The sequence below is a fragment of the Schistocerca gregaria genome, chromosome 1 (genome assembly GCF_023897955.1).
Source record: "Schistocerca gregaria isolate iqSchGreg1 chromosome 1, iqSchGreg1.2, whole genome shotgun sequence".
NCBI lineage: Eukaryota > Metazoa > Arthropoda > Insecta > Orthoptera > Acrididae > Schistocerca > Schistocerca gregaria.
In genome coordinates, this window is record NC_064920.1 from 572,286,081 (window position 1) to 572,313,451 (window position 27,371).

At 39.2% G+C, this 27,371-nt stretch overlaps 1 protein-coding gene across 6 annotated transcripts in view; it reads left to right on the top strand.

Moving 5' to 3' along the window:
- The window catches only part of LOC126356406 (lethal(3)malignant brain tumor-like protein 3), an 89,371-nt gene that overhangs the window by 41,350 nt on the left and 20,650 nt on the right, over positions 1 to 27,371 (top strand). For all 6 annotated transcript variants that reach the window (XM_050007368.1, XM_050007370.1, XM_050007369.1 and 3 more), the window contains 5 exons: positions 5,652 to 5,856; positions 6,529 to 6,752; positions 17,708 to 17,936; positions 23,502 to 23,813; positions 24,054 to 24,267. In XM_050007368.1, the coding sequence (XP_049863325.1) occupies positions 5,652 to 5,856; positions 6,529 to 6,752; positions 17,708 to 17,936; positions 23,502 to 23,813; positions 24,054 to 24,267 (1,184 nt within the window). The remainder of the gene's footprint in view (positions 1 to 5,651; positions 5,857 to 6,528; positions 6,753 to 17,707; positions 17,937 to 23,501; positions 23,814 to 24,053; positions 24,268 to 27,371) is intronic.

Here is a 27,371-nt window from a genome sequence, read left to right on the forward strand (position 1 = left end):
TCAGATCTGTTCCAGAGATTCGACAGGCAGTAGACCACTCCATTTGCACCATCAACAGAATAGGCTCTGCTAACAATATACTACACCTTCCACATCACTGGCAATGGGTTCTACACAATGCTGGTGACTACTTTGAAGGACAATAACAGGTGCAAATATGTAACTCTTTTGTATCGGTTGTGAATAAATAGTTGCCATTATTTAAGTTCCAACCCTGGTATATTGTATGTAGTGTTAATGCATTCTGTGGAACTGACACACTATGCATCACCAGCAATTCATAAGGTGCACTTCAGAAGGTTCGGTATAACTTTGTGAATCATCCTGTATTTGCTTCTTCTGACTTACAGGGGCAGAGATAGTGTGATATTCTGGCTCACTCTTCAGTTTGCAGACCTGTTAAGTAAATAAGTATATGATCACAATCTGACAGCTTACCCTCCTTCACACTTTTTCTTTCCTTTGCCCCCTCCAATCCGTTACACTTCCAAAACACAATTTATCCGGTAATACAGGTCTACTGCACTTAGGTATGGTACGCACATTTCATAATTGTTCTTTCCTCACATTATTCCACAATAAACATTAATTTTACGCTACTTAATCTGTGATTTTTCCATCCCTGCATCGTGGAAGCTGTTCGTACCAGAGAAAAAAAATCATAGAACATTTTGTGTTGAAAATTTAATTCTGTAGAGGAAGACATTTTTGATAGAAGTTGCAGTTTTTGAGCTATTTAAGAAAAACAAAAACTTACCTTTAGACGCTCCCTCTACCACACACACACACACACACACACACACACACACACACACACACACACACACACACACACACTGCAACAGTCAGGATTCTTAGTATGTTGTTTATTCCATTCCCTCCTACCACTGTAGAAACATGTATAGCCACACGAATTTCCTCCCCTACATTTTCTTCATTGACTGGACTAAAAGGCCAGTGCCACAATGAGATTTATTGGAAAAAAAGATCCAAGAAAACATAATTCACCCCTGAAAAATTTGGTTTACAAAAAAGGAAATATCTCAATAAAAGTTAACATATTTTAGATTTTATCACAGGTTTGTTTAGTAAAAGCAAGAGCTTCACAGAATACTGATTCAATTCCAGTGATGTACACTTCTGGAGATAAGCCTATGGAGTGGTTTGCTTTTAAAATTATGAGCAAGTTATGTTTCAAGAAAAATTAAATAATATATTAAATGCATATATTAAATGACTGGAGAAATTTGAGTTCATGTGGAGGCGTACCAACATTTCTTCCTTCTGACTGTTCATAAATCCCAAACGAAATGAGAAATGCCAATGATATGCAAAGTACCCTCTGCAACACATCTGGTATGCATAACGTAGATGTGAACCAGGGTGGTGGCTGGGGGGGGGGGGGGGGGGGGGTTATGGAGTATGGAGTATCATATTACACTGGATAAAATGACTTCAGAAATCAGCGAATATATTGCTTCAACAGATTACATCATTTTTTTTATAATTATGTAGCAATATAGGTTGCAATGTGTTTCAAAGACATTTTAACAAAACAATTAGAGCAGCAAATAGCTTACTATCTAAACTAATAAATATAATTGAACTTAAAATGGGCACCTTATTATTTATTAATATAAATTAGATGTATATTAATGTACAAGTACCACTTACAATAATCAAGAAAGATAAATATGTTGGGTATGCCTACCAACACGTAAATTGCTGACCCCAGACAAAAACTTCTAATCGCCAGACATCTGGGTCAAATCGTATTATTTTCCTGGGCACACATACGTTCTGTAGATACGTTTTTACCCTGAACTCCAAAACAGTTACCAAAAACTACTTTAAGCAACATCAAATTTTACCAATTTGACAGTGGAGGACCCCCAACTCTCCTTTTGTTAAGTGATATTCCATTCCCCACCCCACCCCCACCATTGGCCCCGCCCTCACCCCCCACCCCCATGAACGACTTCTAGAATCACCCCTGGATGTGAAATGTAGTTAGCTTTGTGGTAAAAATTTTCTGTCAGTCTGTGTGGTCTTCTGGCTTTAAGTAGTTCATATATATGATAAGGTTGAGGTCATGTGATGATGAAGACATGAATTTTGTATTTGAAGTGATAAGATTTCAAATTCCCACAAAGCTGTAATTACTTTGCTTTCTTATAGTCACTTCAGATGAATTCAGAAAATTTCACTGAAGGAGACCGCAGCTTATTCTTTCCCATGCAGTTGTTCGTATCACAGGTTGGCTGCATCAGTCCTGTTCTGTTTCTCACAACCTCTTTGGGGTGCAAAATCATAAAACAATGTTCTTGGGTATCCATTATACAGGGTGTTCAGAAACAGTCTGAAAAGCTTCTGAGGGTGTTGTAGGATAGGCTTTGCTGAGAAAAAGAAATTCAGTACATTGTGCTGTTTCCAAGTTGATTAGCACTGAAGGTAGCCAATCAGGCTGTAGCACTTTCAGGTTCAAGCTGCCTGCCAGATACAGTTTGTATCAGTTATTCTCATAGTGTAGATGATATCACACGAGACTGCTCAGCCTTAGACTCACATTCAATCCTTACTGCCAACCCATGTCCAATATTTATATAGCCCTCATGTTCTGTTTTAGGAAACCAAGAACACATTTGGTGTCACCATCTGTGGTGGACCACTTGAATTCGTGCACACGATGCTAATTAACTCAGAAACAAAGCAATGTATCAATTTTTTTCCTTAACAATTATTTCACAGCACAATCTACCTTGCAACAGCCTTTCATGAGTCTTTAATCATACTTACCTTCATTTTATTACATCATTTCTTCAATGTCGGAATCAGTCAGTCTTCATATTTCCCTACTCAAAAAAATAAATGTATCTGCTCTAAAACCAAACTGAATCTGGGACCAACCCATCCAAAATATATTTTTTTCTATTAAGAAAAGTATAGCTACCACTCATTTCATCCGTTCTCAGGCCATTTAGGTACTATGTTTTCACATCATTATTCATGAACTCAAAGTGTGTAGTCCATCCCCAAAATCTTAATGAACGTATGCTGCATTTTATTTCATGTTCTTATTTCCTTAAATTTTGTTCCTCTTTCCATTGTTATGACAGTTTGTCAAAATGGGCTGTCTCATTTGGGTGACCAGCAACTAATTACAATACCTACACTTACAGTGCTGCTTTCCAGCCACCTAATCCTTTTGCCCCTAGAAAAAACTACACTGTTTAGTAAGTACAGTTTGCTCCACATAGCTTAGTTGTCAGGCATTTTACCCCAATATCTATAATTTTGATTCAGGTATAATTAAACACCAGAACCACAACATTTGGCTAGTCAGGTTGTTCTGCCATGTTTATTTATTTATTGTATTTCTGGAATTCCGTACCTAAATCAGAAGGAATGAAACCCTTAGAGAGTCGCTTTGTTGTCTGTCTGTGTGACTGTTAAAAACCTTTTCTCTCAAGAATGGGTAGACATATGCAGTTGAAATTTATGTCGCATATTGAGGACTATGGTTACTTGGCAGCATAAAACGTTGAAGGTTCAAAGTCAATGCAGTTAAAAGATATGACAATATAGGTCATATTATTTTTATACTTGCAAACGCTCATCAAAACCTATAGGGTACTTTCTGTTGACCTAGACTCATGAAGTTTGGCAGGTAGTAATGTTTCACAGTACAAGTAAAGGAAAAATTACAAAAATTGTTAAGTTGTAATTATATTAGACAAAAAAACTTCTTTTGTCATTTGTTGTGTGACGTCAAATTTGAAAACAATCAGTTTTTCTGCTCTTAAGATAACTGGGTCACAATGGTAAAAACCAAACATCAGACAAGGAATTAAGTTATTGTTCGTGTGACATACCTGGAATTTATCCATCATCAGGTATCCAGGAGTGGTTAAAACACATACTACTTGGATTGCCATACCTAAGTGTGGTAATCACTCCTGGATACCTGATGATGGATAAATTCCAGGTATGTCACACGAGCAATAAAGTAATTCCTTGTCTGATGTCTGACTCTTGCCATTACGACCCATTCAGACTGAATGGAGAACTGCTGATTATTATAATAATGGTTGCCTGCCTCCTGCATGACTTTGTCACATTCATATTATTAAAATTGAAACAACCTCGAAAACCTTGGAATCCCTGGGACCGATATCTCACCAGCATCAGGGTCAGTAATGGGCAAGAACGGTCAATATTCTCAATTCCTGGAATGAATAACTGTCTATATACATAATTAACTTTGTACAGAACCCTCAGTACGTGAGCCCAACTCGCAAATGTCGAATTTTTTTTATCAGGGCACCCATAAATTCTTCATATTTGATCATTATGTCCATTGTGACATATGCGTTACAATGGGTAGACAAATACTAATGACAGGACTAGTGAAAAAAGTATTAGTTACAGCAGAAAAAAGTTTACCTAGATTTGTAAGTAGTGGTGATATAAAGATGGTTTACATGCAGTTGGATTTAGACTACAGGCCATTCCATCAGCAGATGGGATTGGAGAGGTGGGTGAGGTCAAGACGTTTGGAAGCTGCAGTGTCATATGTAATGAGAGGAAAAATGAAATGGGTGACAAAAACATGAAAAGAAACAGGTAACTGTAAGAAGAAGTCAGTGCTTGCCTCATTGTTTGACAGAGAGAACTGATCATACATTGGTGTTTTTTGATGCCATGGAGAGGGGAGGAGTGGATAAGGAATCATTTACGAATTAGAAAAAGTGAGTGCTTTGAATTTTTCGTAAATACAGTGGGGTATTGAATTGTGTGCAGAGTCTAGGGTAGCTTGTTTCATAAGTGTACAGAAATAGTGGGAAAGGACTTTGGAAATGTTTTTGTTTTATAGGTGCATATAGCTGGAGTGCTGTATAAGTGAGATCTAGTGTTGTGATTATGATGATATAATAGGTACTTGATCTGTGATGTGAAGTATATAGAGACTTGCATACTGATATGCTGCTGGATTAGGCAGTATCTCGTGGACACACAAGTTGTTTCGTTGTAATTGTTCTGACTGGGCATGCGAGGCACTAATATGTTAACTATTCTTTGTCAACACTACTGTTAGGATGAATGGATTTCACAGAAAAAGACATGATTAAAAAAAAAAAAAAAAAGGTTGGCCATGTCAGGCCTCCCACTTGGCGGTGAGTTTCTTTGTGGTGAAGAAGCTTACAGGAACTAAAAAATGTGATATTACATGCTAGATATATCATGGTCCTAGACTTGGTTGAGGGTTAAGACTTAGCATCTCACTAACAGCATACTCTGTGGTGATGAAGCTCGTGCTCAGTTGGGCATAGAGAGAGAGAAACTTCCCAGGAACCTTTCTGACATAGATTTTCCACTGATTTCCAAAATAATGTCTTACAAATGCTGTGAAACTAACTGAAAAAAGTCAATAATTCATTTATGGAGTTTATTGTTAACTGTTGGGAAGCAATTTAAGAGTGTCATATCCATCTATGTAATACTAGTAACAAAAACAACCTCCAGTATGCAATGTTTATTTTTACTGTGGCGAATTTCAACTAGAGATTATGAGGACTCTGTGTCAGAAATAAAACAATGATTGTTCCTTTAGTATAGATTTCTTTATTTGTCATGAGTTTATTTTTTTCCAGACCACTGTTTCATGGCTCTCAAGCAAGAAAGGTTTCTTATGGCCAAAATATCTGGAACATTGTAAAGGGAAACAAGCTCCACAGAAGCTGTTTCGTGACCCTTTTCCATATATGAAAAATGGCTTCAAAGTTGGCATGAAACTTGAGGGAATTGATCCTGAACATCCATCATATTTTTGTGTGCTCACTGTTTCTGATGTACAAGGTTAGAATTTAATATCTAATGGTATATGACAAATATGTAACATCTGTGTAGCTATAAATTAATTACTATTTTTAAAACCTGAAACACAACTAAAGAATTCAGTTAAATAAAAAAATAACAAGACACAGATGCTGTTACCAAATATCTGACATTTGTGGCATTCAAGTGATTATTGGATATTGAATAGTGAATTCCTGCCTTAAAATGATTACTTTTTAAATGAACATTATAATTAATTCTCACATCTCCTGCTTTATATACTTAGCTTTTCCTATACTTATTGCCTGCATTAGTAACATTTATGTTAACCAAGAAATCCATCTCATTCAGTAATAGAATATTGACTTCTGATGATATGGTAGTATTATTGTTGACTTTTAAATAAGAAACAAAATCATAGTAATGAAAATCTCTAAGTAAACATAAATAAAAGAGCCAGTCATGTAAAATGTAGGTGTCCTAAAGCAAAATTGTTATAAGTAACTTTTCAAGCATTGGTAACACTACAATTGCAGGTGCTATTTGAAGTAATGCAGAAAAGTGAGATACTAAGTTATGAATACATACTCAGGAGATAAACAGAAATGAATGAAAGTGAGCTGAACCAAATCCTGTATTTTCACTTACTAAAATTTTATTTGTAAAGTAATTACACTGTCTCTTTCCAAACAGGCTATCGTATCAGACTGCACTTTGATGGCTACCCTGACAACTATGACTTTTGGGTAAATGCGGATTCAGTTGATATTTTCCCAGCGGGTTGGTGTGAGAAAAACAATCATAAGCTACATCCACCAAAAGGCTATTCGCCTGCCAGTTTCAACTGGAATGCCTATCTCAAGCAGTGTCATGCTCAGGCTGCTCCGAGGAATCTCTTTGCCAATAAGCCTGGAAATGTAAGTTAGTACACAAAATTTATTCCATTTTTTGAATACTCCAATTTTGTTCAGATTATTTGTTTTCCATTTTAGTGAAATGGTTAACACTCAGATTTTGTACACTTTTTGAAACCTGTCATGCCAAATACAAGTATTGTTATAAGCTTATTTCATTATTCAATAATTGTGGGACTGTACCCAAGACTGTACCCATACATGCATCTCTTTGGCTGAAGCAAATAGATAGCCACAAAAGTCTTCCTTCAGGACTTCAAAAATATGGAAATTGCATGGGGAGAGATTGGTACTGTAGAGAGGTTGGGTAAATGCATCCCAGCGAAACTGATGCTTCTTATTGAAAACACCCTTGACATCATGTGATCAGATATTAACTTGCAACAGAATGTTGCTGGTCTGTCAACATTTCTGAGTGTTTGGATTCAATGATGTGCTTCAAATGATACACATTGGTATGTGGGCACTGCAGAAATCGAAATGCGCAGTCAAGTCCAAAAGCCCAGGCATGTTGACGGGCAACATCATTCTGTTGCAGGATAATGCTCGTCTGTACATTTCCAAGGTTGGTTCAATTACACTGCAGAGGTTTCAATGGGAAGCCCCCCCCCCCCCCCCCAAGAGCAACAGATCACAGCATCTGTCTAATGGATGACCGATTGCTTTGTAGATTGTATGTGTGTGGACAGATCACAGCAATTGGTTGTTGATCACAATGGAAATCCCAGACAATCTGGTGAATCACATCAATTCATACACACAGACAGCTGACATCTGGTTAGCAAAGATATGACTGTGACTCCTTCATCAAGTTATTAAGTATGGTTGTGCATTTTTGTTTTGTTTCCCCTTGCCCATGATGAGTAAGAATTTTACATTGGAATTAATAGGTATTCAGGGATCACAAACTACTCTGAGAAGTGAAGTCGAGGCCAAAGTTGCCATTTATATTAAGAAGTAATGCAAAATACAGCCTCCGGTTTTGTAATGCTGTAGAAGCAGAATTGGTTGGAGGTTTATAATTATAGTCTTGATATACTAGGCATTATCTGCTGATTTTGAGTTATTTATGAAACAGTTACTCTTATTATTAAAGTTTTTAACTTCTTAACAGAATAGCAGACAGCTACCATAATATTAAGTGTGCATCTTAATTTAAAGCTCAGGCCAAATCTGTTATGCAGCTACACTCAAACCCCTTGTCATTTCATGTAATCAAACTCTCCTTCCGAGAATGAGTTATGATAAACAGCAGTTGTTCTATTGACATTTCTATACATGCATTGAGCTTGCAAAACAAAATGTGTTGTGCGACTACTTAAAGTTAAACTATAATAACAATGGATAAAAAGAAACTGAGGACTGCTAAATGAAAAATAAATTGTATTAGCACACTTGAAAGATGAACAGTCTTCTTGGAATCAGTGAAAATAATTATATAAACAAAGAGATAGAGGGGCTGGCCAGTACTTACCTCAGCTCAGTACAGCCGATAGAAACACAAAAAACAACCGAAAATTTAAGTTCCTAGCTTTCGGAATAAATGTTCCTTCATCAGGGAGGAGAGAGGGGAAAGAAAGGGAAGAAGGAAAAGTGGATTTAGTTACTCACAACCCAGGTTATGAAGCAACAGGGAAAGGAAAACAGGGAAGGTAGCAAGGATGGAGGCATGGTTGTCTGAGGGAAGCCAAAGATATTCTACTGCAGGTACTGTGCCAGCTTCAAACCAAAGAGGATGCATACAGAAGTAAAGAGGTGTATAGTATAAAGATGTAGGATGGAAAGATGCATGAATGGCTAAAGAGGAAAGGGAAAGAGGAGAAGACTGAAAAGTAAATGGGAGTGAGGTGGTTTAACGTAGGTTCAGTCCAGGGGGATGGCGGGATGGAAGGATGTGCTGGAGTGCAAGTTCCCATCTCCGCAGTTCAGAGGGACTGGTGTTGGGTGGGAGAAGCCAAATGGCACATACAGTGTAGCAGGTTCCTAGGTCCCTAGAATTATGCTAGAGGGCATGCTCCGCTACTGGGTATTGGACATCTCCTAGGCGGACAGTTCGTCTGTGTCCGTTCATACGCTCAGCCAGTTTAGTTGTTGTCATACCAAAGTAAAAGGCTGTGCAGTGCAGGCATGTCAGCTGATAAATGACATGTGTAGTCTCACACGTGGCCCTGCCTTGAATTGTGTATGTTTTCCTAGTAGCGGGGCTGGAGTAGGTGGTTGTGGGGGGATGCATGGGGCAGGTTTTGCAGCGGGGTACGGTTACAGGGGTAGCTCTGGTAGACCAACACCTCCAACCTATCACCTGCAGACTCCCATCCTACATCAAGGACACAAACCACTTCCTAGAACGCCTCAAATCCATTCCCACTCCTCTCCCACCTGAAACCTTTCTTGTGACCATAGATGCTACATCCCTTTACACAAACATCCCATACACCCATGGTCTCTCTCCCCCTTGAGCACTACCTCTCCCAACGCCCACCCGAAGATCTTCCAAAAACCTCGTTCCTTATCACACTTACCAACTTCATCCTCACCCATAATTACTTCACTTTTGAAGGCCAGACCTACAAACAAATCAGGGGAACTGCCATGGGAACCAGGATGGCTCCATCATATGCCAACCTCTTCATGGGCCGCATGGAGGAGGCTTTCCTGAAGACCCAACAGCTGCTTTCCCTGGCCTGGTATAGGTTTATTGATGACATCTTTGTGGTCTGGACTCATGGTGAAGAAACACTCCTTAATTTCCTCCATAACCTCAACTCCTTTTCGAATCTGAATTTTACCTGGTCCTTCTCCAAAACCAAAGCCACCTTCCTGGATGTTGACCTTCATCTTGTTGAAGCTCACATCCACACCTCTGTCCACAAACCCACCAACAAACAACAGTACCTTCACTTTGATAGCTGCCATCCATTCCACATCAAACGCTCCCTTCCCTACAGCCTAGGTATTCGTGGCAAACGTATCTGCTCCAGTGACGAATCCCTCAACAATTACACCAGTAACCTGACCAGTGCTTTCCTCTCCCGCAACTATCCTGCAGACCTTGTCCACAAACAGATCTCCCGAGCAATACATTCCTCCCCGTCCAACAACAATATTCCTACCCTCAGACCACACAGAAGCATCCCCCTTGTCACCCAATATTATCCTGGCCTCGAATACATCAATAAATTACTCCGCCAGGGATATGACTTTCTCAAGTCAACCCCTGAAATGAGATCATCCCTTGACAAAATTCTCCCCACACCACCCAGAGTTGCCTTTCGTCGTCCCCCTAACCTCCGTAACATCCTTGTTAAACCCTGCAATATTCCCAGACTACCTTCTCTACCCAGCGGTTCCTACCCCTGTAACCGACCCCGCTGCAAAACCTGCCCCATGCATCCCCCCACAACCACCTACTCCAGCCCCGCTACTAGGAAAACATACACAATTCAAGGTGAGACTACACATGTCATTTATCAGCTGACATGCCTGCACTGCACAGCCTTTTACATTGGTATGACAACAACTAAACTGGCTGAGCATATGAACGGACACAGACGAACTGTCCGCCTAGGAGATATCCAATACCCAGTAGCGGAGCATGCCCTCTAGCATAATTCTAGGGACCTAGGAACCTGCTACACTGTATGTGCCATTTGGCTTCTCCCACCCAACACCAGTCCCCCTGAACTGCGGAGATGGGAACTTGCACTCCAGCACATCCTTTCATCCCGCCATCCCCCTGGACTGAACCTACGTTAAACCACCTCACTCCCATTTACTTTTCAGTCTTCTCCTCTTTCCCTTTCCTCTTTAGCCATTCATGCATCTTTCCATCCTACATCTTTATACTATACACCTCTTTACTTCTGTATGCATCCTCTTTGGTTTGAAGCTGGCACAGTACCTGCAGTAGAATATCTTTGGCTTCCCTCAGACAACCATGCCTCCATCCTTGCTACCTTCCCTGTTTTCCTTTCCCTGTTGCTTCATAACCTGGGTTGTGAGTAACTAAATCCACTTTCCCTTCTTCCCTTTCTTTCCCCTCTCTCCTCCCTGATGAAGGAACATTTATTCCGAAAGCTAGGAACTTAAATTTTCGGTTGTTTTTTGTGTTTCTATCGGCTGTACTGAGCTGAGGTAAGTACTGGCCAGCCCCTCTATCTCTTTGTTAGTAATTGTTTCACATCTTTATATGAGATTTTCCATTAATTAGTTAAAATAATTATATATGCTGTTAAGTAACCTACAGTTTCCAAGAAAAGCATCATAAAGCAAGTTTAATAAATTGCAATACACATTTTTCAATTTGTTTTTTGCAAGTGTTCCTGGAGATACAGAAATCAACTGCAACTGCTTCTAAAAATAGCAGATCCTTTTCCATAGCAAAAGTTCTCGATGCAGTGGCATTTTTTATACTGTTTGAAATTGCTTGCTAAATCACTTGCGTCGAGGTGAGAAAGCGACTGATTGCAGTAATATCCTATGCGACAGATCACTGTGATCTGCCACTCATGTGTGGGGCCCATTATACATCCTCCATTCATTTCTGATCCCTCCTCATGTGATTTCCACATTTTTGAACCCTGAAGAAAAACATTTGTGGCCATCAATGCACTTCAAAGAGGTGCATGGCTGGGTACTACCATGATTCCTTAGGCAATTGCAAACATTTCTTCATAAAGGCATTGACCATTTTGTCTTACAATGGGATAAATGTGTTAACAGTTACGGTGATTACTTTTGAAATAGTTAACAGTTTACTTAATTTTTTACATCTGTGTTGTTTTAATTTGACTGCCCCTTATGCTTCTTATTTGTAAGAAGAACGAAGGATAAAGATCCATTTCAATTTTGTAAATATCTATCAGCCTCACAATGCCTTTAAGGTGGAAGAAAGTCTGTGCTCTTGGTCAATGATTTATTTAACAAACTTTTTCCATGGTAATAGGTAAGGTTAATAATATGAGTTCCAGTAACCTAATGATTACGACAGTTCTAAGGTTTAACAAAGAGAAAGTATGGCAATTAGTACAGGAAAAAGTTCCTTGATGAAGAATGATTATATTCACTGTATTATTTAACATGAAATATTTGTACCCTCATGAATTATTTGGTATGGTTTACTAGCCCAGCTTGTGTATCCACAAGCCAAATTGATTGTCTGCCTTACTCTACCAAAAGCATTAATGTACTTTTCAGGCAACATACCACTCTTCTTCTGGCATATTAATAATTGGATTTTAATTTGCTTTTGACACAAACATTTAAAATTTGGTAACACTCATTACATAGAATACCACCTGGTAATGAAACACTGAGACAAGAGTTCTCACAGTAGGCTGACAAATCCACATGTGCAGATAAAAATAGCCCACCTTACATTTTTATTTAAAAAAAAGTATTCATCAGGAGAAAGGAGTAAAGAAGGTAGGAAGAACCAAAAATATTCATAGAGGATAGAAAAATTTAATCATTTAAACTGTATATTGAGAGAGAGAAAATTGTGCAGTGAGAAAATTACAATAATTGTGTCCTAATAGTGATATTGTGTCTTATCCTGTTTACCAAGTATCTTTTCTCATTCTGCCTCTGTAGTTACCCTTCTCTGATATTTTTTTGCTATTTTCAAGGCTATTTCAGTATTAATTTTCTTTCTTTTTTCACTTTTCAATTTGGAAGCATATATTTTCATCACTATTTTTGTGCTAATCTGCCTCGTACTCTCTCCTGTTGAGTTTTGTGTGTTTTCCCTCTGTATATCTTCACAAGTGTGGCCCAGTGATTGTCTTAGTAGCTCAGGTTGATGCTAAATAAGTTCTAGGGCATTTGTTTTCTAGCAGTTGACATGCCCTTCACCTTTGGCAACGATTTTTGTGTGTAAAAAATGGCATGTTGCACCACAGTTCTGATTACTATAGATCCTCTGATAAAAGGCTTGATATTTTGCTTCAAAGGCCACAGACAAGCAAGTATATACCACCTCTTGGTACTCAGATCAGCCTTTTGCTTTATAGGTGGTTTAATGTGTAGCATATCCTCATTATAGTCCTCCACTTTCCAGTGCATAGCTGATACTGTCTGCCCCAAAATTTCTGATACTGATTTCATTGCTGCTTTATAAATGACACCAGAATAGTGACTATGGTGGTAGCTTGAACGAACAACTATAAACAAAATTTCATTCATCCAGTCAGTTGTGAGCTGGTGAAATTAGGGAGTAGATGTGCAGTAGCAATATGATAACATTGTTGTGTCATAAATCACAGTGGAGCAACATCTCTAAATCAAATGTTCAAGCAATTCTTCAGAATATTTTGAAGAAGAAAAGTGCATGCAAAATTTGTTCACACATCTTGATTCCCAAACAAAAAGAACAGTGTATGGACGCATATTGCAGTTTTATTTAAATGAAAAATGCAGACAATTCTTTTTTGGAGCAAATCACCATGCGTTACAAGACTTGTTATCTGTACGAACCTACCACAAAAATGACAAAGGGCAGAATGATCCTCAGATGGTTCACCAAGACTGGAGAAAACATGAATATGACATCCAAGTTGAACACCATACCAAAGAAGGACCATTCTGACAGTTTCACATGGTTGTACAGATGTTCTGTACTCAAGTGGGGAGAGACTTTGTAGAACACCTGAACTTTCCTCTATTTTTAGTAATATAGTCTCAAAACCTTGTGGACTGATGGGTAATACAGAACTACTCAGTTCTCTGGAAAAGAACTAGTAAAATACTTTCTTAGCTGTTTCCTGAATTCAAACTACAATTTTCAATGCTAATGGTTATGTGGGCAGTTCAGTAAATACTCACAGAAACAAGTTCTCTGTTATTGAACATAGGCCCCTTTTAGAGATTTACACTTTTCCAAGTGTCTTGCAGAAAGTATTAATTGTGACTCTCTAAAATATACCCCTGTCTCAATGATGAGCTAATTGAAGAAACATTCCACATGGGAAAAATATATTATAAAAAAACGATTCCATGACTTACCAAACGGGAAAGCGCTGGTAGATATACACAATAAAAAAACACACACACAAAATTTCAAGCTTTCGCAACCAACGGTTGCTTCTTCAGGAAAGAGGAAAGGAGAGGGAAAGATGAAAGGATGTGGGTTTTAAGGGAGAGGGTAAGGAATCATTCCAATCCCAGGAGTGGAAAGACTTACCTTAGGGGGAAAAAAGGACAAGTATACACTTGCACACACACACATATCCATCTGCACACACACACAGACACAAGCAGTCATTTGTAAAGTCACAGAGTTTGGGCAGAGATGTCAGTCGAGGCGGAAGTACAGAGGCAAAGATGTTGTTGAGTGACAGGTGAGGTATGAGCGGCGGCAACTTTTATAGAGTTGGGCAGCGACGACGCTTATTTCCTGAAAATTTTAGTCTTAAGACTTGTGTATTCCAGAGGATTTGCTTGGTCTATGCATTCAAATCTCGGTTTCGACACTATTAAGAGTCGAGTGATGAATCAATACGCAAGGACATCAGATTCCGAAATTAGTGGAGGTTGAGGCCTGGTGGTTAACGAGAAGAGAGGATATACTGAAGGGCAACTTCCCATCTCCGGAGTTCTGACAGGTTGGTGTTAGTGGGAAGTATCCAGATAACCCAGACGGTGTAACACTGTGACAAGACGTGCTGGCTGTGCACCAAGGCATGTTTAGCTACAGGGTGATCCTCATTACCAACAAACACTGTCTGCCTGTATCCATTCATGCGAATGGACAGTTTTTTGCTGGTCATTCCCACATAGAAAGCTTCACAGTGTAGAAAGGTCAGTTGGTAAATCACATGGGTGCTTTCACATGTGGCTCTGCCTTTGATCGTGTACACCTTCCAGGTTACAAGACTGGAGTAGGTGGTGGTGGGAGGGTGCATGGGACAGGCTTTACACCGGGGGCAGTTACAAGGGTAGGAGTCAGAGGGTAGGGAAGATGGTTTGGGGATTTCAGAGGGATGAACCAAGAGGTTACGAAGGTTAGGTGGATGGCGGAAAGACACTCTTGGTGGAGTGGGGAGGATTTCATGAAGATGGATCTCATTTCAGGGCAGGATTTGAGGAAGTCGTATCCCTGCTGGAGATCCTCATTCAGAGTCTGATACAGTCCTGGGAAGTATCCTCTCACAAGTGGGCCACTTTTGGGGTTCTTCTGTGAGTGGCTTTGGGTTTGAGGGACTGGAGATCTGATGTGAAAATAGTCGAAAAAGTGTTGGTTAAAGCTAAGCTATGTTGATCCTGTGGTGAATTTGGGCTGGTAAACAACAGTGTGCACAAAGGTTAGATGGTTGTGTTGCCGCCAAAACACGTTAAAGGGCGGAGAAATTTGGGAAAATTTCGAAAAAAACTGTGTGTAAATGTATTAAAAGGAGTGGTTATGTGGTGGCAGATTATGAAAATGAGGCTAACAATTGTCTGACGAAGAAATAATGACGTTAAAACCTGTGGGAAGTGGCTAAAAATGATCAGTGATGTGGGAAAAATGGAAATGGAAATAAAGTGAAAGTTATTAGAACTAGCCGAAATGGTTGTTTAATATGTGAAAGGAACTGTTTGTGAACTGGAAACGGTGGATTTTATAGCAGTGGTAGTGTAGAAAGCATAAAAATTTTTTTTGTGGGTTATGGTTTGGAAGTGGGTTACATACTATTGAGTATATACAGGCAGGATAAAATTGTATGGTAGATTACGGTAAAAAGGAGAAGGTGAATACAAAGTGAAACTACTTGCAAAAACAGAAAAAGAAAATAAGATGACAGAAAAGATTTCGAAATGCAACAGTGACAATAACAAACGTAATTGTTGGGTTCAAATTAATGATATGAATATAATAGAGATAAAAACATTCCACGTGGGAAAAATATATCTAAAAACAAAGATGATGTGACTTACCAAACAAAAGTGCTGGCAGGTCGATAGACACACAAACATACACACAAAATTCTAGCTTCCGCAACCAACAGTTGCTTCTTCAGGAAAGAGGGAAGGAGAGGGAAAGACGAAAGGATGTGGGTTTGAAGGGAAAGGGTAAGGAGTCATTCCAATCCCGGGAGCGGAAAGACTTACCTTAGGGGAAAAAAAGGACAGGTATATACTCGTGCACACACACACACACACACACACACACACACACACACACACACACATCCGTCCGCACATACACAGACACAAGCAGACATTTGTGCCTGCCAACCCAAAGTTTGGTACAGATTTATTGATGACATCTTCATGATCTGGACTCACAGTGTAGAAGAACTCCAGAATTTCCTCTCCAACCTCAACTCTTTTGGTTCCATCAGATTCACCTGGTCCTACTCCAAATCCCACGCCACTTTCTTTGACATTGACCTCCATCTCTCCAATGGCCAGCTTCACACGTCTGTCCAAATCAAACCCACCAACAAGCAACAGTATCTCCATTATGACAGCTGCCACCCATTCCACATCAAATGGTCCCTTCCCTACAGCCTAGGTCTTCATGGCAAACGAATCTGCTCCAGTCCGGAATCCCTGAACCATTACACCCTCCCGACCTGGTACAGAAGCAAATAACCAGAGCCACTTCCTCATCCCCTCTAACCCAGAACCTCCCACAGAAGAACCCCAAAAGTGCCCCACTTGTAACGGGATACTTTCCGGGACTGGATCAGACTCTGAATGTGGCTCTCCAGCAGGGATACGATTTCCTCAAATCCTGCCCTGAAATGAGATCCATCCTTCATGAAAACCTCCCCAAGGGTGTCTTTCAGCCGTCCACCTAACATTCGTAACCTCTTAGTTCATCCCTATGAAATCCCCAAACCATCTTCCCTACCCTCTGGCTCCTACCCTTGTAGCCGCCCCCGGTGTAAAACCTGTCCCATGCACCCACTCACCACCACCTATTCCAGTCCTGTAACCTGGAAGGTGTACACGATCAAAGGCAGAGCCACGTGTGAAAGCACCTACGTGATTTACCAGCTGACCTGCCTACACTGTGACACCCTGTGGCTAAACATGCCTCGGTGCACGGCCAGCACATCTTGGCACAGTGTTACACGGTACGAGTTACCTGGATACTTCCAACTAACACCAACCTGTCAGAACTCCGGAGATGGGAAGTTGCCCTTCAGTATATCCTCTCTTCTCGTTACCCACCAGGCTCCAATCTGTGCTAATTTCAAGTTGCCGCCGCTCGTACCTCACCTGTCATTCAACAGCATCTTTGCCTCTGTACTTCCGCCTCGACTGACATCTCTGCCCAAACTCTTTGCCTTTACAAATGTCTGCTTGTGTCTTTGTATGTGTGGATATATATGTGTGTGTGCGATTGTATACCTGTCCTTTTTTCTCCCTAAGGTAAGTTTTTCTGCTCCCGGGATTGGAATGATTCCTTACCCTCTCCCTTAAAACCTACATCCTTTCGTCTTTCCCTCTCCTTATGGTGCCTTATGGATTCCCATTATGTTGCAAATGTTCTGTAAATATATTGCACCATTTTTTGTGATTACTCAGTCTTTGCTTGACAGATCTGCAGATGGCAGCATAGTTTGCCAAAACTGGTAATCTGAATAATTGCTCTTCTAAAGCAATTATAGCATTATGAAGTTTGTTACTTCTATTTTCATATCAATCCAGACCATCCCTAGAGTGGAATTATGTCAATAGTCTGTGCTGTACACTTGCTTTCTGTGGTCCTTTTCAGCAGTATGTGTATTTTGGGGAGGGGGTGAGTTAATTACACAAATAATAATATAATAATAATAATAATAATAATAATAATAATAATAATAATAATAATAATTGGGACAACCTCGAGAGATGTTGTAAGTAACAGTCCTGATCTGCCAAAAGTAATGAAAAAAAGATCTATTGATTGTGTGTTAGTTCCTAAATGTCCATGTTGGTGATGCGAACACCTAATAGAGTAACAGTTTTTGTTCAAATTCTTTTTACAGGCTGTGTGTCCTAGTGGCTTCCGTATAGGTATGAAGTTGGAGGCAGTGGATCGCAAGAACAAAAACTTGGTATGTGTGGCAACAGTGGCAGACATTGTTGATAACAGGATACTAGTACATTTTGATGGTTTGGATGAAGCGTTTGATTATTGGGCAGATCCCTCATCTCCATACATACATCCTGTTGGCTGGTGTGAAGAGCAGAATCGTCAGCTTACACCACCTAAAAGTAAGTTCTAAGTAGAGATTTAGATCAATTATAACAACAATATTTTTTTATTTTGGATAGAGAAAAATTAAGCCGGATTTTATACATTTCTAAAAACCACTGAACAGGATTACGAAAAGTCTTCGTTACTTATACAAAACAAGTAATGTGACTAATGCTTCAATAGTAAGTCAGAATTATCTCCATTTAAAACAGTAATAGTGCAAATTTTGTTTGTGGTATGTGAGATTGTTAAAAATGTCAAAAAACTATTATGAAATTATTCTAAGGTCCCATTAAAATTTGATATCGGAGATTTTTAACAATAATGGACATTCCTATATAGAGCAATATGTAAAACAGGGGAAAGGCAACCACTCATTTATAGGGGAATTTTGATGCGTGGAACACAGAAACACATGAGAAAAACAACATTCACACTATATTTTGAGCAATAGCTCTTTTTTCTATGGCAAGGACACACATTCACACACACAACTACAAAGACACCCAAACACACACTCCCATGCACACAACAACACAGATTACACAGGCCAATGATGGAAAAACTTTTCTACTGAAAATACATTACTGTTATGTTATTTAGGGTGGGGAATCCAAATATGATAAAAACTGTGTCACCCATCATTTCTTCACATTTTAAAGTTAAATTTATTAAATTAAGCAATTTTTTAAAGACATTAACAGCTTTTATATAGTTAGAATAATTTAAAAAGGAGGTGTAATGAATGTAGATGACATTGGTAACACTGCTGAAAAACATTTGCTGGCAAAAAAAGGTCGATTGTATTTTTGTGTTAACAGATGCTGTTTTGTTTACTGTCCATCTAACCTCACTTTCCCCGTTTCCTGTACATGTGCTCAGTACAATGTCTAATTGTGGTTGTAAAAACTCTGCTGACAGTTTTTTTTATTTGTGGTGGATTTGTGATTAAAAAACACAAAAGAAACATTACAGACTTTGTGAAAAAGGTTTATCTATCATACTTTGGATCTAAACTTGGTGATCAAGATAAATCTTGGGCACCACGTAAAGTATGTTATGTGTGTGTTGAAGATTGAGAAAATGGTCCAAAAAGGAGAAAAAAAGCCTTTAGATTTGCTGCTCCTATGATATGGAGGGAGCCAAGAACTAATATACAATCTGATTTAAATGAACCAGATGATGATGAATTCCATTATAATACAGAAAGTCTAGAGCTCAAATTGTTTACTCAGACTGAGCTTAACGATTTGGTAAGGGATCTGGGCTTAACGAAAGAAAAAGCTGAATTGCTTGGCTCTAGATTAAAAGAAAAGAACTTATTGGCAGTCGGAACCCGCATATACATAAAGAGAAAGAGAGAGCAGCAATTTTCCAAGTTTTTTTTTTAACAAGAAGGTGATTTAGTGTACTGCTCAGACATTCCTGGTCTGATGAATGAGTTTGCTATTGTATACAAAAAGGAAGACTGGAGGCTGTTTATTGATTCATCCAAAACTAGTTTAAAGGCTGTTTTATTACATAATGATAATGTATGCATCTATACCTGTTGGACATTCTGTAGATATGAAAGAAAGCTATGAAAAATTAGAAATAGTGCTAAATAAAATAGGCTATTCTCCTCATAGTTGGATGATATGTTGCGATCTAAAAGTAACATGCATGCTCCTTGGTCAGCAAGGTTGTTTTACCAAATTTCCATGTTTCTTGTGTGAAAGGGACAGTAGCACTACGGATCAACACTGGTGCAGAAAGAACTGGCCTGTGAGGGAGTCTTTAAAACCTGGTGAGAAGAACATTCTATGCTAAAATCTTGTAGATTTAAAAAATGTACTCCTACATATAAAGTTAGGCCTAATGAAACAGTTTGTAAAGGCTTTGCCTAAAGATGGACTGTGTTTTAAGTATCTCTGCCAGAAGTTTCCACACCTTTCAGAAACTAAACTAAAAGAAGACACCTTTGTCGGATCTGATATTAGAAAATTGATGTTTGATGGGGAACTTTGAATCCACAATGACCTTAAATGAGAAAGAAGCATGGGTATCATTCAAGCAAGTCATTACAAAGTTCTTAGGATATGAAAAAGACCCAGAATATGTTTCTATTATAGCTACAATGTTAAATAAGTTTAAAACTTTAGGATGTTTAATGTGGCTGAAAGTTAACTTTTTGAACAGTCACCTTGATTACTTCCCGGACAGTATGGGAGATGTTAGTGAGAAGCAAGGAGAGCGTTTTCACCAGGACATTAAAGTGATGGAAAAATGCTACCAAGGCCGCTGGAACACCAACATGATGGGGGATTGCTGTTGGTCACTTCACCAAGAAGTTCAGCAAGCGACTCATCGTAGAAAAAGCTACACAAAAAGCTTCAAAGAAAAAAGAGAAAGAAAATATAAATCACTTCCAGCTGACAATTTAAACCTCTATTAACACTTATCATTGTTTTAAGTAGCTTACTTAAATACAAACCACACTTACGTTGTAATAAAGCATTTCATTATTTTCCCTGTTTACTGTATAGCATAGGATTTTTATATTATATAATAAAAAGCATATTGCTTGAAAACAATGGGTGATACAAAAAAAACCTAAGGCTAGATTTGGATTCAGCTCATAAAAATCTATAAAGATCAGCTATCAGAGTAAAAAAAAAAAAAAAGTTTATCAAAAGAAATTTTTCGTTGGCCTGTGTTATTGATACTCGATTATTGAAAGCAGTTGCCTGAACAGATGGACATGGGAAGGAATAGATAAGAATGTTAGGAGGGGGTAATGGGAAAGAAGCAGGTCTTTGGACTGATGACAGTGTGGGCACACAAGAAGAAGAGGAGAGTACAGAGAGGACAGCAAAAAGAGATGTAACAAGAGAGAGGGGGGCAGGAAGAGAGAAAGGTGAAGATGAAAAGACAGAAAGGGAGGGGAGAGGGCTTGAAAAAGAGAGGTGGAGGTGGGGGTGGGGAGAGAGAGAGAGAGAGAGAGAGAGAGAGAGAGAGAGAGAGAGAGAGAGAGAGAGAGAGAGAGAGATTGACAGAAGAGAGAAGGGAAAAGGTAAGTGAGGCAATGAGAGAAGAGATTTAGGCCAGGGGGATTGCTAGAGTGCAGGATATGATTGACAGACAGTTCCCATCTGTGTAGCTCAGAGAAAGGAGAATTCAAAGGTTCTGCATAGTGAAGCAACTGTCAAAGTCATTTATGTTGTGGTTTGTAGCATATTGGGCAACTAAATGGTGAAGTTTGTGATTTGTCACAGTTTGGTGGTGGCAGTTCCTGCAAGTAAACAGTTGTTTACTTGTCATGCCCACATAGAATTCTGTACAGTAATTGCCTCTTGGCTATTATGTAACATAGCCCTGGCTGTTATTGGGTAGAATATGCCGCCTATGACTGGACTACAGTATGAGGTGCTTGTAGGTTGTTTGGGACAGGTCCTGCACCTGGGCTAACCATAAGGGAATGACTTATTGAGTGCAGGATTGGGAATATGATTAGAATAGGGATTACGATGAGAGTTAATGGAAGCCCTGCACCCTACCTTTTATGTATTCCACAAACCCAACCCTATGGGTCTCCCCCCTACAGGTTGCATTATAACTGGGAACAATGCTCCTACATAGCAAATCTTTGCCTTTGTTGCCCATCCTACATTCAAGACACTGATCCCTTCCTTCACCGCCTCTCCATAGCTCCTGTCCTATTACCACTAGACTTCTTTTTGGTCACTGTGGATGTGATGTTCTTGTACACCAACATCCCCCATGTCCATGGACCACTCCCTTTTCCAGCACTGTCCTTATACCAAAACTACCACCTCTTTCTTAATCCTCTTAGCAAACCACATCCTGACCTGCAATTATTTCACTTTCCAGGGCCAAATCTACAAACAAACTCATGGTACTGCCATGGGTACTTTCATGATCCCATGCTATTCCAACTTATTTATGGGCCAGCTGGAGGAATCTTTCCTATCTGGTCAACACCCAAAATCTCTTGTCTGCTTCAGATTCTTTGATGACATTTTCATGATATGGACTCCAGCAAGAACAACCTTTGCTCTTTCCTCCACAACTGTAACACCCATTCCCAAATCTGCTTTGCCTGATTCTTCTCAACTCTTTGAGTACCTTTCCTAGATGTCGATGTCTACATCTCAAATGGCTCCATAAATACATTTGTACCTATCAATCATACCAACCTCCAATAGTACCTCCACTTTGACAGATGTCAACCGTTCCATGTCAAAAAGTCTCTTCCGTACAGTGTCATCATCTGTCAACACTGCATCTACAGTGGAAAGCAGAAGTCGTTAAAATATACCGATAACCTTACCAGAGCCTTTATAGTCAGACAACATCCTATCCAGTCCATCCATAAACAAGCCTGCCATGCTGCTCTTCTGAGATCAGTAAGTCTATTAAACAGCCACTGACGAGCACTCTTCTGATTACCCAGTATTACCCTGGCCTTGAAAAGCTCAATCACGTTCTCCACCAGGGCTTCAACTAACTCTCATCATAATCCCTATTCCAGTTCTACTCACAGTCCTCCACCCCATGGGTCATTTCCTTGTGATCAACTCAGGTGTCTACTCACCATCTCCTATTGCAGTCCAGTCACAGGCATTTCGTCCCCCCAGGGGCTCGCCACTCTTTAGCGGGTTCGTGCTTGGCTACCATGAGGTCCCAACCTTTGCAGCATTTTTTCCCTTCAGTGTTGCTTGTCTGTCCTCTTGCTATTCCTATTTCCCTCCCTTGGTGAACATGTCTGGGGTGTTTTTGGGAATGTGTTCCCCATTTTCTGTAGTGGACATAAGAACAGTCTCACTACTGTTTTTTGTACCTATTTTCCTTTCATCATTCACCTTCTCTTATCCTTCCTCTGCTTTGGCATTTGAGGCTCCTCTTTTTCTTCTTCCTCCCTGTGTGCTCCAGAAGTCCACTCCACGCGTCTAAAGCATAACAGGTCACTGGGTAACATATAATTCTCAGCCCCGGGTCAACAGGTATAATTCGCACGTACCACTTGGTGCAGGCCAGGCCCATGGAGGGGTGATTGCCTGAGCTGCTACCTTCTCACATTGCCGATTGGTTCCTATCATGTGTTTGGGAGTGTGACCTGAGATGTGAACAATCATCTAAGGTGGGTGAAGCTGCTCTGAGGGGGTGGTGGGGACCCTCCAAATGGAAGCGATAATGGGGTATTTTCTCACAATGAGCCAATCATCATCTTCACTGTCCACATCTACCAAATGTAAATGGAATAAAGCTCCCAATTCATAGGCCCTCCCAGCTTCACTACGGTTCCTCATGGTTTCTCATACTGGAGTTGGTCAGTCTTTTGCAACAGAGAATCCATTTCTTACTCATTAAAGTGCTGGTACAATTGCAGCTTCTTACTGGTAGTTGTGTTTGGTAGCTGTCCTGTAAACAAATAGTTGCCATTCATTTTTTTATTCTTATCCAGATGTGGAATATTAATGATAGAGGTCAAGATCTATAGGTGACTAAGTGCAACACTTTATAAACACTTGTTAAACAATATTATCTTAGCAGGTATCACTATAAATATTTCTTTGTTTCAGCTCATCACTTCCCTCAGCAGTTCTCTTGGCCACAGTATCTCCGTGAAACAAAATCGGTACCAGCACCGGCGAGAGCATTTAAGCAGCGACCACCATCAGGTTTCAGACCTGGTATGCATCTTGAATGTGTTGACAAACGAGTGCCACAACTTATTCGTGTTGCCACAGTTTCTGCAGTGCGTGGTCACCAGCTCAGAATTGAATTTGATGGTTGGCCACGGGAGTACGGTTACTGGGTGGATGATGACTCTCCAGATTTACATCCTGTTGGTTGGTGTCAAAAGACCGGTCATCCACTGGAACCACCACTTGGTAAGTGGCATAACGTTTTTGCTCTTGTAAATATTTAATTTATTTGTAAACCTTGTGCAAAGAGCTAAACAGTTTTGCCTTAGTAAAGGTACGCAGAATTTTTTTAAAATAGTGTTTGGTTGATGTGTGTAAGATCATCACATATGTGATGCATCTAGATCATGACAAGTGTGATGCATCTCTGTCTTCAGCTCCTTTGTGGTGTCACAGTTATTTCAATACATGTTTGAACATTTTCAGTGCCAGAAGAAACTGGAAGTAACTCAGAATGTCCAATTTTGGGCTGTAATGGAGTGGGGCATATCAAAGGTCCCAAATTTGCAATGCATACTTCAGCAGAGTTCTGCCCATATGCCCCAGGAAATTTCCAGTGCATGGCTCACATTTCTGATCGATTGTCTGACAAAGTGGCAAGCACTGAAACCCAGTCGGAAACGTGTTCTTCAGAAAAAATGTGAGTCACTGTTATTACTGGTTTAAAAATTAGATGATTTTCATTTCATACGATGTAACACATTTCCTACCATGTAATATGAAATAATGGAAGTGGTTCAGACAGATAATGCGAAGTGCTTTCTTGGGAGACAGAACAGAGCAATAAGTGGTGATGTATTGTTGGAATTATGAGGCATGTGAGAAAAGCAATGAGCCTGTCAACTCTGTGAATGAATGATCTGGCAACACTGTGTTATTCTACTTGTGTAAACAGATGTTTTCATCCTTTCAAGATGCTCAGTCTTAGTTTGAGCTCTGTAAAGCTTTCACATGATTTTTGAGAGTGCCATTGATGAAGTTATGTTTTTGTTGTGTGTTTTGAAAATGGAACAGTGGAATTTAGAGCAATGTTATGCCATCAAGTTTTGTTTGTTAAGCTTGGGGAATCCATAAGTATGACCTTTGACAAATTGAAACAGTCATATGGGGAGCATTGCTTATCTAGAATACAAGTTTTTTACTAGCAAAAATCTTTTTTGGAAGACCGAGAACACATTTAAAATGAATCATGCTGAGGGAGACCTTCAATTTCAAAAACTAATGAAAACATCGAACATGTGCATGCTTTTGTGCGACCAGGCTAACATTTAACAATAAGGATGATAGGGGTGGCCTGTTAAACATTTTCAGCGAACATCAGATTTTGTCCAAAGATTTGCAAATGCAAAACATTTGTGCTAAAATAATGCCCAAAAACCTTACAACTGAGTGGAAGGAGAGTCAAAGAAACTTGTGCATTGATCTTCTTGAGAGGATTGCCAAGGACCACGAATGATTCAGTCATGTGACCATATGTAATAAATCCTGGATTTTTAGTACAATCCTGGGACAAAGCAGCAAACTAAGGAATGGCACATTGAGGCATCACCGTGACTGAAATAAGTTCAAATGAGTAAATCAAAGATCAAAACAATGCTTATTTGCTTTTCCGATGGTAAAGGTATAGTGCATCGAGAATTTGTTTCTGCAGGAAAAATTGTCAACCAAATGTTTTACAAAAATGTCCTTGAAAGGCTCAGGAAAAAGGTGAATTGAGGGAGACCAGACATTGCAGACAAGTGGGTGTTGCATCTTGACAATGCCCCATGTCATATGACCACTTCTGTCATGGAATTTTTACTTCAAGAAATATTCCTGTTGTTCCACAGCCTCCCCAATCACTTTATCTGAGTCCTTGTGACTTTTTTATTTTCCTAAAATTGAAATGTCATTTTGGGACTCTGGAGAATGTTCAAGAGAATGAGACTGATGTGTTAAAGACGATACCAGTTGAAGCTTTTCAGCACTGCTACCAAGATTCCACAAGTTATAGCTGTTGAAGAGAACTGTTTTGAAGGGGACAATGTTGCTGTTTGAAAAATATAAAAATGTTGGTGGATAAAAAGTCAGTCTCATTACTTTTCTCACACACTTCATAGATTGAGAGATTTAATACATGGTATGAATATTGTAGAATTTATTTTTCCCTCATATTTGTATCAGTTGTGAAAAAAATGCATTTTCTTAACTTGATTGATTTTTGATATGTGTTGAAACAATATTCCACATACAATAATGAAATGTTTGTGGTACTTTGTTTTAGAATTGTATGTTTCAAAGTAGTTTATTTAACTCACTAATTTATGTAGTCTGTCTGCCCACCTCTCCCCCTCCTCTTCCTCCTCCTCCTCTTCCTCTTCCAATTTTCCCAAAATAGGACTCTTGTGCTCAAGAAGCATTAGTTTATATCCTGGTTTTTGTATCTGTAATCCACTTACCAAGAAAATGAGTCTCTTATCTCTCGGTTTTTTGTATTGCTCATCACCATAGTAAATAGCTTCCTGTCTCTGGCAGCTTTCTTGAGCTCTTTTAATTCATCACCATCACGAATAGTTCCCTCATCGAATGCTTTTGTTTCTTGCAAGCTATTTTTTTTGCATTTCTGAAGTATTTTAAACAAACCCTTTCTTGCCAAATTAATGTGATTTTTTTTAAAAAAATGTTGAATAATATTGTACAAGAGTATTTTATTAGGTTCATTATAAAGAGGTTTAAGATAGTATAAACAGGCATTTGCTCAAGTTTATTGTGCAAGTTAGATGGACAAGTGATCATAAATAAAACAGTAGCAGAATTCTCAAAATTTCCTAACCCCCCTCCCCCCAAAAAGGAGGAATGAAAATGTGAATCTACTTAGCTGAGAAACTAATTTAAAGAAAAACATTTACTTCCTGAGTGAATATTATCAAAATGTTATTAGTCAAAAGACCAGATAATGATGAAAGAGTCAGAAGTCAGTCACTTTTAAAATTGAAACTTTTGTATTTACCCTTACTGAGCACATGAGGTGCATAAAATTTACATGTTTCTGTACTTACTATTATCAATACATAAACAGTCAGAGTTTTTCCAGATCCAACTGGCTAATGAATATTAAATATGTGTTACTGCTACTTATACATTTTGCAGATGGTTAACTCGATAGTTTAAGTATGTTAATACTTACCTGAACTACTACTACTACTACTACTACTACTACTACTACTACAAATACTGTTTGGCACTACAGCCCTTGTAGGGCCTTGGCCTCCTGGACAACCTCCGCCCACTATTCTGTGCTGGGTGCCTTGGCTCTCCATCTTCTCATTCCCATCCTTCTCAAGTCCTCTTCCATGTCGTCTAGCCATCTGGTCCTTGGTCTGTTCCTTACATGACGTCCACTGGGTTTTGCTTTGAAAACTTTAGTGACTGTGCTGCTCTCCATCATTATTTCTATATGACTCAACCAACATCGTCTATTACTCTTTATTTCTGTCACCATATCTGTTTGTTGTACAACTCTCTGATCTCCTTATTATTTCTGATTTGTCATAACCCCCTATCATTCACTGGCCTGTAGATTTTCCTAAGTATCTTCCTTTCCCATCTCAACAACTACTCCTCATCATTTTTTGTCATATTCCAGGTCTCCGAACCATACATCACCACAGGTCTAACTACTGAACGATACACAGTCAGCTTCAGATTCCTACTAAAGTTTCTTGCTTTAAACACTTTAACCAGTGCAAAGTAGCTCCTGTTACC